This window comes from Miscanthus floridulus, chromosome 10 (genome assembly GCF_019320115.1).
Source record: "Miscanthus floridulus cultivar M001 chromosome 10, ASM1932011v1, whole genome shotgun sequence".
NCBI classification, from domain to species: domain Eukaryota; kingdom Viridiplantae; phylum Streptophyta; class Magnoliopsida; order Poales; family Poaceae; genus Miscanthus; species Miscanthus floridulus.
The window spans coordinates 95,097,574-95,110,056 of record NC_089589.1 but is presented as its reverse complement, the minus strand read 5'-3'; the positions used below and the strand labels follow the sequence as shown (position 1 = coordinate 95,110,056).

Here is a 12,483-nt window from a genome sequence, read left to right as displayed (position 1 = left end):
TTGCCTGATCTTACCAAATGCCCGTAAGTGTGTAGTTGTCTATTTGGCCCATCTTGCCCATGTAACAACGACAGACACATAGACTTTGTCAAATACTTTGTCGAAAAGGCGGAAGTAAGCAATCCTCCATGTTTTGTTGAATAAGATGACACAGAACACCATCCAGAGACCAACCACATATCCTATGCCAAGTCCAAAGGAAAATGTAAGTACCTCATCATCATGTTCATCTCTCTTTTGCTCACCATGCTTTGGTTCTCGGTTGTTTGTTGTGCAATTCTTCTGAAGAGGATATCCACAAAGACCAATGTTTCCATCATACATAAGTGGATTCTGCGTGTAGAGGGTGTCGAGCTGCCCCCCTGATGGGATTCTTCCTGTGAGATTGTTGTGTGATAAGTCCATGAAGCTTAAATATGATAGATTTGACAGACTTTGTGGGATTTCTCCACAAAGCTTGTTTTCAGAGAGGTCGAGAGATTCCAGTGATTTCATGAACCCAATCCTTTCTGAAAAATTTCCAGTCAGATTATTCCTTGATAAATTCAAATTTACAACTCCATCTAGTGAGGTTATTTCTTCTGGAATTACTCCGGTCAAGTGGTTTGATGACAAGTCAATGTTCACCATCTCATAAAGCACAAAATAGAAGTAATAACGTTCTTGTCCTTTTGTGGTCACAGACAAATTAATTTCTTGTGGTCTTGGAGATGGACGACTACGTGTTGCTTTCATTCCCATGAAATTTGACAAATGATGGGGTAAGGCACCTGATAAATTGTTGCCTGCCAAATCTAGATGAATTAGATCTCCAAGATTTGTAATCGTTTCTGGAATGCTTCCGGTGAACTTATTCCATGCCAGATCAAGAATTTGCAGTTCCGGGTATGTTTCTAAAATCGTATCCAACTTACCGGATAGCATATTGTTACTTAGTATTAGTGTTGGGGTCCGTCTTGGCTCAGAACATTGTGGGAATTCTCCTTCCAAATGATTATCAGCTAAGTTCAGGTTATGCACGTTCAATTCACAAATAGAATGTGGAATATGGCCACTGATATGGTTGGAGAACAGGATTAGGTCTGATAGCTTCGGGGCTCCAAAATTCGATGGTAGTCGCCCTGACAAATAGTTCCTGCAGATGTCTAATGCATGCAGATTTGGTGACAACCGAGGTATTTGGCCAGTTAGTTGGTTTGAATCCAAAGAGAGTGTAACTAATGATGTCATGTTCTCAATGTTTGTTGGCAATGTGCCGCTGATTCCATTGTTTGAAATATACAGCTCCCGAGCCTTTGAGAAGGTGGTAGAAAACCAATTTGGAAGCGAATCAAATATAGATGCACTTGATATATCTAACACATGAATATTGGTCTGTGACTGCAGCCAGGAGGGAAATGAAGGACCCAAGTGGCAGGATCGAAAAGATGCTTGATGAAGATTGAATGTTGGCAACCACTCTGGATCCACCTCAATCTTCATGGAATTTCTTGACAAGTCTATCATCGTTAATCTTGACAAGCCATCAAGGTGCTCATGGGTGATAACACCACTGAGGTTATTGTAGCTTAGGTCCATGCCAGTCAAATGACTTAACATACCAATCCCAGAGGGCAAAGGTCCAGTGAATCCGTTGTAAGAGAGATCAAGAGTGACTAAATTACTGAGCATGCCGATCTCAGACGGCAGCTGTCCAGTGATTTGGTTATTAGAGAGATCAAGAGTGACTAAATTACTGAGCATGCCGATCTCAGACGGCAGCTGTCCAGTGATTTGGTTATTAGAGAGATCAAGAGTGACTAAATTACTGAGCATGCCGATCTCAGACGGCAGCTGTCCAGTGATTTGGTTATTATAGAGATCAAGAGTGACTAATCTGGCCCACCGCCCTAAATGATTCGGTAGCACTCCACTGAAATTATTGGATCTCAAATTCAGTTCCTTGAGTTTGTTTGACGAACATTGCGGTAACCTCTCAAATAAATCTGTTATGCTGCCATCAAAATCACTTCCCGAGAAGTCTATTCTTTCCAGTTCGCACAGATTTGTCATGTTTGCTGTCATGATGTCTATGCTTCCAGAAGTACAACTAAACTCAAGGGCTTGGAGGGACATCATACCCCCCAGTGCATCAGGAACTGGACCATATAAGAAGGTTGCAGCAAGGTCGAGATATCCTAGGCTTGTCAAATTCCAAAACCAACAGGATGCAACTGGGTGGTCAAGGTAGTTGTTAGAGAGCGTGAGCTCCGAAAGGCCGGTAAGATTAAGATGTGGGAGAGATTGGTTTGCGCTCGTAAGCGAGCAACCATCAAGACGGAGGACCTTCAAAGAAGGAACCATGTTCACCACATGAGCCCAACCAACTATCCCGCTGAGGTTTACAGAGCCCATGTCAAGGTACCGTAGAGGCAGGCTTGATAACCATGAGATATCAGTGGAGTATAGGTCTGGGAAAAACGTGAATTCATCAGTGCCAGAGAGGTCAAGGTAGTGCAGCTTGGAGAGGTTGCCGAGCTGAGGTGGCACGCTCCCTGACAGCGGCATGCCATAGAGGTCGAGATACCTCAGGTTCTTCAGAAGGCCTAAGAACTCCGGCACACCGCCACCAGCCGGCCCCGAAAGGTTGTTCAAGCTGAGATCAAGGCTCTCGAGATGATGCAAGGAGAGCAAGGAGGGACTTATCTGGCCCGACAAAGCCGTGTCCTCGGGATGAAGCCGTGGATCATCAGTGTCCATGTCATTGCCAAGACGGAGGCCGATGACATGGCCGGTCCGGTTGCTGCACCGGACCCCGCTCCACCGGCAGCAGTCTTCGTCACCTTCGTGCCACGAGGCAAGGCGCCCCGCTGGGTCGCCGGTGATGCCTCGCTTGAAGGCCAGCAGGGCGTCCCTCTCGCGGGGTATGCAGGCGCCAGTGCCATGGCGACCGGGAGCAGCTGGCGACAGCTGCAGTGCCTGCGACTGCGAGGCGGCCGCGGCTGCGAGAAGGAGAAGCAAGTGCAAGACGGCAGAGGGATGCATATGCATGGCCTTCAGTTCAGTTGATGATTGTTGGTTTGTTACTGTGTTTCGGTTGGGGTGAAATCGGAATGAGACGCGGATGCGCTGGTGTGGCCATCTGATCGATGGTGATTATATAAGCTAGGGCCATGTATAGATTGCAAAAAAATTGCAACCCGATGAATAGTAGCGCTTTCGTCTTATTTGGTAAATATTATCCAATCGTGGACCAACTAAGCTCAAAAGATTCATCTCATAATTTCCAACTAAACTGTGCAATTAGTTATTTTTTTACCTACATTTAATGCTCCATGCAAGCGGCTAAAAATTAATGTGATAGAGAGAGAGTGAAAAAACTTGAAATTTGGAGGTGATCTAAACAAGGCCTAGCTATCCTCTTCAGTCTGCGGTCAAGTCTCGGTCGTCGTCGTCGCCGCAGGTCCGTCAATGCCGTGTCCCCACGCACTGCCGCACAAAGACCATACTTTTTGCATCCGTCTATACTGCCAGCACTGGGGTGGACAACACTCAACAGGGAGCCTTTTAAAAAAAAAAACTTGAGGGAGCCTTTGAAGACCGATGAAGACCGTGCCAGTAAAGAAGTTACAGGTCTGCTTTGCGTTTAAGGCCTTGTTTAGATTGTAAGTTTTTTTACTTTCTTTTCATCACATCAAATCTTTGGATATATGTATGGAGTATTAAATATAGATAAAAAAATAACTAATTACACAGTTTGATTGTAAATTACGAGACGAATCTTTTGAGCCTAGTTAGGCCATGATTGGACAATAATTGTCAAATACAAACGAAAATGCTACAGTGTCAAATACTGATTCATAACCTCAATCTAAACAAGGCCTAATAAAAAGTTACAGGTCTGTTTTGCGTTCAAAAAAAAGTTACAAATCTGCTTTGCGTTCAAAAAAAGGTAAAGGTCTGTCAACAATACATGTTCCCTGCTCTTAGGGTCGTTTCGATCTTTGAAATTAAATTCATTCTAATAATTACAACTTAAACATAGTTTAATTAAACTAATATAATTGTATATAAAATATATTTGTATATTATTGTTAGCCATATAAGAGAAATACTTATATGTTATATTTCTACTGTAGTGAAGTGGGTTGAAGAGTGTGCTATAAGTTGGAGAGTAGAAATATAGCATAATGATATATAGAATTCATTTCCATCCCACGCGCTATGAATTTGAGATAGGCTTATTTATGGGTTTTGGAAAGTGATGAATGCCAAATTCAATTCTAAATAGCCTAACTAATTATAAGAGCAACTACATAAGCACAATGTAAATGAAGTAAATATAAGTTTCTGTAACGAGGATGCAAACCAACGGGAATACAAGGATGACACGATGATTTTTATCCCAAGATTTACGTGCTTGCCAACATGCTAGTCCCCGTTGAGACAAGCTCCAAGGTTGCTGCGCGGTCCTCTTGCTAGTGGTGACCTGCAAGTCACACTCTCCCACGTGGAGTGCTTACCACAAGCTCTAGCAGTTGACCCGGTCGGATCACTTGTCGCCCTTCGTGCCTCGCGCTACTAGAGTTGCTCTTCATGGCTCCCGTGGAGTGAGCACAATCCCCCTCACAATCACTTCTCCGGAGCACCGCGCAATTTTCTTTGCGTGCTTCAACGGAGACCACCACCAAGCCTTCTAGGAGGTGGCGACCACCAAGAGTAACAAGCACCACCGGCTTACAACTCAATCACCTAGTGCCACTCGATACAACCTCACGATGCAATCGCACTAGAATCGCTCACTCACTCGATCGGATGAACACTATCAAGCTCAAGTGAGCTAGAGGGCTCCCAAGTACACCTACACAAGCTACCAAGGATCAAGGGTGCTCAGCTCTTGGCGAAAGGCTGACCAACACTTCTATTTATAGCCCCATGGGCTAAACTAGCCGTTACCCTTTCACTGGGCAGATTTCGGGACGATCGGGCGCGTCCGGTGTGGTGACCAGACACGTCCAGTCGCTGCGTCCGGTCACTGCTTGACCGCCATGTGTCCCATTCAAACGAAGTAGCCGTTGCCGCCCAACGACCCTCTCTGACAAGCTCTGACGCGACGCATCGGACGTACTGCTGCGAAGTGATCGGACGCAGGAGGGGCAGCGTCCGGTCGAGTCCAGAGAGCTCCCAAAGCCGCTCAACCACGATCGGACGCGTCTGGTGTGGCCGACCGAACGTGCCCCTGCGTCCGGTCCTCTCTGGACCAAATTCCGCGTGCTACCACGTCAGCAGGACTGGACGCTGAACAGTGTTCAGCCAGAGTCCAGTGACTTTTCTTCTCCGAGTCCGATCAACCAGTTACACTCCTCGTGCCTGGCCAAAAGATATCGAACACGTCCGGTCATGTTGGGAACACTGCCGCCTGAGTCAGATACTGGACGCGTCCGATCCTCATGTTAGACGCATCCGGTCACCCCGTGACCAGCGCTTTCAACTCCTTTTCTTCACCAACTTTTTCTCCTTTGGAAATGTGCCAACACTACCAAGTGTACAACACCTTATGCATGTGTGTTAGCTTTTCACAAATATTTTTCAAGGAGTTAACCACTCAACTTGCCGCACCACTCGATCCTAACACGTATGCAAAGTTAGATCGCTCAAGTGGCACTAGATGACCGATATGCAAACAAGTTTGCCCCTCTTGATAGTACGTCCATCTATCCGAAACCCGGTCATAAACTTCTCTACACATCTATGACTAGTGAAATAAAATACCCTAGGCTATACCTTAGCCTTGCGCATTCCATTCCAACTCCTTCAATGTTGATGCAACACATGCACCAACCTTGATCAACAAATGATATGATCCACTTCATATCATCATGTGACCTTATTGGTTCATCGATCTTGACCTCACTTCCTTTTCACCATTGCCTTCGTCCATCGGCGCCAAGTCTTGCTTAAGTTTCACTGCCATGCGGTCCATCGCTCCAAAGCCTCCAACTTGTCCTTCATGCTTGCAACCGGTCCATCAAGCCAAGTCAGGTCTTGATCTTCTCCACCTCGATCTCCTGACTCAATGTCATGTCTCATGTGTGAGCCTTGGAGCATATCTAAGCCATTTCTACCTCCATGGCATGTGTTGCTCACACAAATGTTCATGTGGACTAATCACCTGTGTATTTCACTTAAATACATGTTAGTTCACCTAGGTTGTCACTCAATTACCAAAACCAAACAAGGGACCTTTCACCGGCGAGGAGGAGTATGAGGAGGTGGTCGAGGAGTACGAGGAGGAGTTCCCCATACAGGAGGGAGTCCTGAGCTGACTGACGCAGCTAACACCACGCCTGCCCAAGGCAAGTCCCGGTGCATAACCCATTATTTTTTATAATCACTGTATATATATATGTTATGTGCATTTACGTTATAGAAATTTTATGGAAACCACATGCATAGATATATCTATCCTATGAGTCTTACTAGTATAGATTCGAGTAGCTGCTATGCTTAGGTTTTTGGTAGCGTGAGTAACCTACCGTTACTCACAATAGGTGATTATAATTACTCTATTGATAAAATGATGAAAGGAAAAATGGAGACCAGACAGAGATATGGTATGGGTTATGGTGGGTGTGACGAGTTATGTCCCGCGGCCACGGGGCTCAGCTTGGTTGCACTGTTTTTCCTATCCGTGTCGATTGATGACCGTCCGTTGCTGTGGATGGTAGTCAGGTCACAGATTTATTATCCCTGGCACATACTTGTTTATAGGAGCGAGAAGGCTCATTGCTCTCTTGTCGTGGGTTCTGGCTCTTTCCGGATCGACTGCTTGGAGGCAGGGAAAGAAGGAGGTCTAAGCACCGCACTGAGGCCGGGCCTCAAGTGTGGGAGCTTGGAGTCTAAGTTTGGACGGGGACCTGGACCCCGTGACAGGAGAGTGGTGGGTTGGTCTTGCTTGTGCCTGGGGTACAAGCGTGGCATGTGTTTTGGGGTACCTAGCTGGGCTACATTGATTCACGAATCGTCGCTTCTATATGACGGTACAACTTGGCTATGGTCTAGCACCGTAGTAAGAACTGAAATATGAAAGATGGTAAATTGGTTCTGATTGCTCAACCCTTGCTTGAAAGTAGAATAGGTGCTTACCTAGAATGGTTAGCTAATGAAGAAATCATGACTGCTAATTAAACTTGATCTTAAGGACATACTTCTAGTAATGCTTTTCACAAACAAAAAGAAAACAACAAACCCATATTACCTATCATACCCCTTGGAGTCGGAAAACTATTCCCACTAGTCGGGTAAGTCTTGTGAGTACATTGTGTACTCAGGGTTTATTTTACCCTGTTACAGGTGCAGCTTGAGGAGTAGCTCTTATGTGGAGGATTCTTATGGTGGGCACAGACAGATCCTTGTATCGTTTCCGCTATATGTTTATTTTCATTCCGCTGTTTAATTATCGCACTCTGAACCCTAGTATTGTAATAAATAATTTCCCAGAACTCATGTTGTATAAAATGGACTAAGTATTGTAAGCTCATACTCATTACTGGATTCTGGAGGTAAAATGTGGATTGTTTTGAGTTCTCCCGTAGGGTGTGCTCGATGGAACTGTCCGATGTAGCTAACTTTTGGGCTGCTTAGTGTCTAGTGGAAGACGAGCGCCTCCAAAAGCGTGTTATTTCGGGCGGTTCTGCCATAGGCGCCTCTACGTGGGGGCGAGAGGGGTCTCGTGCGTCGACACGTGGGGGAGAGAGGGGAGCACCATCGCGTTGGGGAGAAGGAGGGGCGGCGCAGGGGAGTGGGAAGAGTTTGGTGGAGAGAGGGAGGGGCGCGGGGGAGACCGACACGCAGGGGTGTGCCACCACGTGGAGGGGATGAGGGGTTCGCAGGAGAGAAGGGCACGGGGGAGCACGCCGCTCGGTCGGCTGAGGAGGGAGAGGGAGAGGAAGAGAAATGAGTGAATGAAAACCTAACTTCGTGTATTTATATTGTAGACGGTTATCGGGCCTCGCCTGCCCTAGTTGGGCCTCAGCCTTTTCAAAGACGGGCCTTGTAAATGACCACCTCGGTTAATATATTAACGGAGGCGGTTGCGTTAATATATTAGTTAATAGGCATTAACCGAGACGGTTATGTTATGTTGACCGTCTCAGTTAATGTATTAACCGAGGCGGTTAAGCTACAATGCCCGCCTCGGTTAAGCATTAACCGAGGCGGTCGCTGGCCTGGCTGCCCTGTCTCAAATAACCGAGGCGGGCAACCGGGCCGTCTGCCTCCGAGGCCATTTTGGAAACGCTGCGCAAAATCTTTTGTGTAGTAGTGACAGGCGTCCCGCGCCCTGGAGGCACACCAACTCGATGTCTAAAATGAACCACGATTTTCTCAAACAGAAATCCATAGAAAACAAGCAAATATATCATAGTCCAAGGAATTTCACACTGTCACTTGCTTTATCATCCTGCTGGTCACAAAGTCATAGATTATGAATACCTGTTTTAGGGTACATGATATTTCTCCTAATATTACACACAACAATAACACCCCTGCAAGCCCCCACATGGCGCACAAACAATAAAGCTCTCCTCACAAACTAGACGTAGATGGGAGGTGATTCTGGTGGAGTTGAATATGGTGTAGTGAGGAGTGAGCTTATTTAGCTCTTAGTTCATGGTGTAAATTAAGGAGTGATTCTTGTCTGATCGTATACCCATGATGTCAACCAAACAGTATTCTTTTGTAACCAATACATAGCCTGCTTCCACTCATATAGGATATATGATATACGTTTGTAAACGCAACCAAACACGGCGTTCATGTCTACATGACCATACCTAATATACAACGAACATGAGAGAAAGAAGGTCGGACGGCTCTTTGATTTGGTTACATACTATCAAATTGACTTTGGCCATTTCTTTGGCACCTGTCGCCTGAGCATTAGCCTCTCTTATCTCAACTTTTTTTTTTGGCTCACGGGCATTGGGAGGAAGGATAAAAAACAGATTTTTGTGGGAGCTGCTGCTATTATTTGAGCAATTTGGTGTACTTGTAATGACATAGTTTTTAACAAAAACAAAATATTTCTTTTATGCATGCCATTTTCAGAGGAGCATATTGGTTGCGGTTCTAGGCGCCGCTGCAATGTGAAGATAAAAAGGAGATGTTTCGATGTTCATGCAAAGCGTTGGAGGTTATCGCTTTAGATGTGTTTGCAAAGAATGGATGGCAAAGTACTAATAGACTTTGTTTATGATTTTCTCCTATTTGAGTATATTCTTTTTCTTTATCTCTGTCAGCAAATAAGCAAACAACATTATAAGACTTGGCTGTGTGCGGTCGCGGAGACCAGAATTTTTCCATTTTCTATAAAATATCTACTCTTTTTTGTAAGTGATAATTGGTGCGAAAACCACTCTGTTAACAAATTACGCATCAAACAAAAGGACTCAAACGCAAAAAAAAAAAGTATCAGTATTCACTTTGTTAAAATAATCCTCCTGGAAATACTGAAAAACACTGTGAGGTTAAATGGTTAATTGACCCGAACAAGCCAAGTTGAAAAATACTGAAAAACACTGTTGGTTGCAGAGCCATGCACCCACCGCTGCAATCTGACTTGGCTTCAATGGTATGCTCATGGCGCGAAGCGGCGGACTGGAAACATCGTCGTCACTTGCCAGTTGTCACAGTTCCACAACGCTGCGAATTATTCCGCCGAGCTCCTCCTACGGGTATCTACTCCCCGGCGGTGGGTAGTAAGACGGCGTCCAGGCCGCGCCGTCGATCTCAGGGTGCCGTGTCCCCGGCGGAGGGTAGTACGAGCCGCCGGGAGGCGCAGGGTAGTACGGTAGTGCACGGTCCACTGTGCCTGACGGCAGCGGCGAAGGCGCCGATCTTGGATAAACTGGGTAGGCCGAGCCTGACTCCGGCGGCGGCGGGTACGTGCTGGTCGGAGGGGTCAAATTGGACGCCGGTGGTGGCGGGTACCCGCTCGGCGGCGCCGGTGGGTAGTTGGTCGACGGTGGCGGCGGGTAGCTGCTGTATTGTGCCGCCGGAGGCGCCGGGCAGGCTGCACACGACGACGCAGGCGGTGGTGGTGGGTATGCCGTAGCAGCCGCCGTCAGCGGCGGCGGGTTCCTGGTGAACTCTGCCGGAGGCGCCGGACAGGCTGCACATGACGCGGGTGGCGGTGGGTATGCTGTAGTAGCAGCAGCCGGCTGCGGGTAGCTGCTGTTGCTTGGCGCTGGAAACTGTGGATAAGGCGGCGGCGGAGGCGGGTAGCTGCGTGGGGACAACAATCCTTGCAGTGACGGATAGAGAGAAGCGGAAGCCGGCGGCGGGTACCCGGCGCTCTGTGGCGGGAAGTTTGCAGCCGCCGCGGGTGGTGGATACGCTTCGCTTGGCGGAGGCGCGCAGCGAAAGCTCGGGTTTTGATCCGGCCGCGCACCGCCCGGCGCCGGGTAGAGCTGCGGCTGCGGGCGCACGCCGGCGCCAGGGCCGCCGCTGATGGCGTATGCGAAGCTGAGCGTGCCGTTCGGCTTGCCGTCGGGGGCGCTCACCTGGTAGCTGACGTGGCGCAGCCTCGCGTCGTCTCCGGCTGCCGCCGCCAGGTCGGCCACGGGCACGCTAGCCGTGCCGACGAGCTTGTTGCCGAGGATCGGCACCTGCGCCTTGACCTCGAACCCCACCACCACCAGCTGCTGCTGCGCCTGCGCGCCATCCCCGTCGAGGTCGAACGCGAACACCGCGTCGTCCCAGTCCGGTCTCTCGCCGCCGTCGGTGTCCGGCTGCGTCTTCTCTCGGCGGCCGCCGAGGGACACAGCGGCGTAGAGCGGCGGCTTCTGGAACGGGACAAACGCCCTCACGCCGCGGCAGGAGATGGACCTGATGGTGATGCGCCAGCCGCCGGAGCCGGAGCCCGACGACATGGCCGGCTTCTTAGTGGCTTTGGAGCTCAGCGCGGTGGGGAGGGAAATCTGTGGCCGGCTTGGACGATGGATCTGGAGCACGAGTGCAAGGCAGATGGATTTGAGGAATGATTTGACCTTGTGCTCTTTGGTTTATTGGATCTCGGTGCAATTAGGTCCTGTTTAGATCCCACCCAAAATTCAAAATTTCTCAAGATTCTCTGTCACATCGAATCTTGCGGCACATGTATGGAGCATTAAATGTAGATAAAAAGAATAACTAATTGTACAGTTTGCCCGTAATTGACGAGACGAATCTTATAAGCCTAAATAGTACATAATTGGACAATTTTTGTCAAATAAAAACGAAAATGCTACAGTGTCTATTTTCTAAACCGGAAGGATCTAAACACCCCCTTAATTTGCTGATGTCTTTCTGTCTGATCATGGACAGAACAGTGTGACTCTACCTGTTCCTGCTCTTGCCAGCATGGACTTTGTCTCCATCTTTAAATCTTCCTTTTGAAGATACTAGATAAATTGGATTTCATGTAGATTTGTTTTCTTGCACGTTGCTTCCACTTTGTTCTTGTTCAAGACGAGGGGGGGAGCGGCAAAATTGAAAGTTTGCCATCCCTAATGGCTATAGATTGAAGCTGTCAAGGCCATGTTTAGTTCCCTAACTTTTCTGAATTTGGCACTATGCAAAAAGAAGATTCCCGGTCACATCAAACTTGCGGTACATGTATGGAGTACTAGATGTTGACGAAATCAAAAACTAATTGCACAGTTTGGTTGTACTTTGCGAGACGAACGTTTTGAGCCTAATTAGTCAACAATTGAACAATTATTACCAAATACAAACGAAATACTACAGTGTGCTACAGTGCCACTACAGTGCTCTGTGTTACTGACGGCGCCGAATCCGGATGCAAACTAAACATGGCCCAAATGATAATTTAGATCAACTATGCTGGGAAAAAACAGAGAGTTCAGAGTTGTTTGGTGCAAAATTTGTTTGTTTATTGAAGTTTTTGAAACCAAAGTTTATTGCAGGCAGCTTTAGGCCACCTATGGGGGAAAAAAAATCCTTGCCTCAAGTTTTTTTACACTGAACATACGTCGCCTTCCTTTAGGACCTGCAGGCAAGCGAGGCGGAGGTCTCCGATCATCATCTCCTGGACCACCACCAACATTCTTGGTGCGAGCCATCTGATCTGACTAGAACCACTGCCACTGACAAGAGCAACTGTCCACTGACACTTTCGAGGCTTGGCCTCGATCCGTACTCGCAAGCTTGGCTCCGAGTTAACTGTCAACTGCCACACGATCTCAACGGCACCGACTCGCTGCACGATGGAATAGTAGGATATACGAATAAATACAATATACCTAATAGATGCGAAATCCTAGGAAGCAAGCAATTTAGGTACGAAATTGAAGCGAGTGGCTTACTACCTGACGAACCGGCGATCCGAGAAGAAGAGAAGCGACCTACGGGGAACCACCGACTCGGCTAGGGTTAGAGTTCCAACTCGACAAAGATTGGCGACACAAGCGGTGAATCGATGGCCGAGAGGATGAAGGACACGAG

The 12,483-nt window shown here is 47.6% G+C and overlaps 2 protein-coding genes across 2 annotated transcripts; both read right to left on the bottom strand.

Annotated features, from left to right (window-relative positions):
- LOC136489068 (receptor-like protein EIX1) lies at positions 1 to 3,030 on the bottom strand. The gene has a single exon (XM_066485805.1). It carries the CDS (start codon positions 3,028 to 3,030, stop codon positions 40 to 42), a length of 2,991 nt encoding a protein of 996 aa, XP_066341902.1. The 3' UTR covers positions 1 to 39.
- Positions 3,031 to 9,402: 6,372 nt separating this feature from the next.
- On the bottom strand, positions 9,403 to 10,988 carry LOC136485143 (extensin-like). The gene has a single exon (XM_066482083.1). The coding sequence runs from the start codon at positions 10,908 to 10,910 to the stop codon at positions 9,708 to 9,710; it is 1,203 nt and encodes a 400-aa protein (XP_066338180.1). The 5' UTR covers positions 10,911 to 10,988; the 3' UTR covers positions 9,403 to 9,707.
- Positions 10,989 to 12,483: the final 1,495 nt, after the last annotated feature.

Bases quoted from the DNA above. Each gene is read 5' to 3' on its own strand.
- LOC136489068 (XM_066485805.1), bottom strand. From the start codon at position 3,030: ATGCATATGCATCCCTCTGCCGTCTTGCACTTGCTTCTCCTTCTCGCA.
- LOC136485143 (XM_066482083.1), bottom strand. From the start codon at position 10,910: ATGTCGTCGGGCTCCGGCTCCGGCGGCTGGCGCATCACCATCAGGTCC.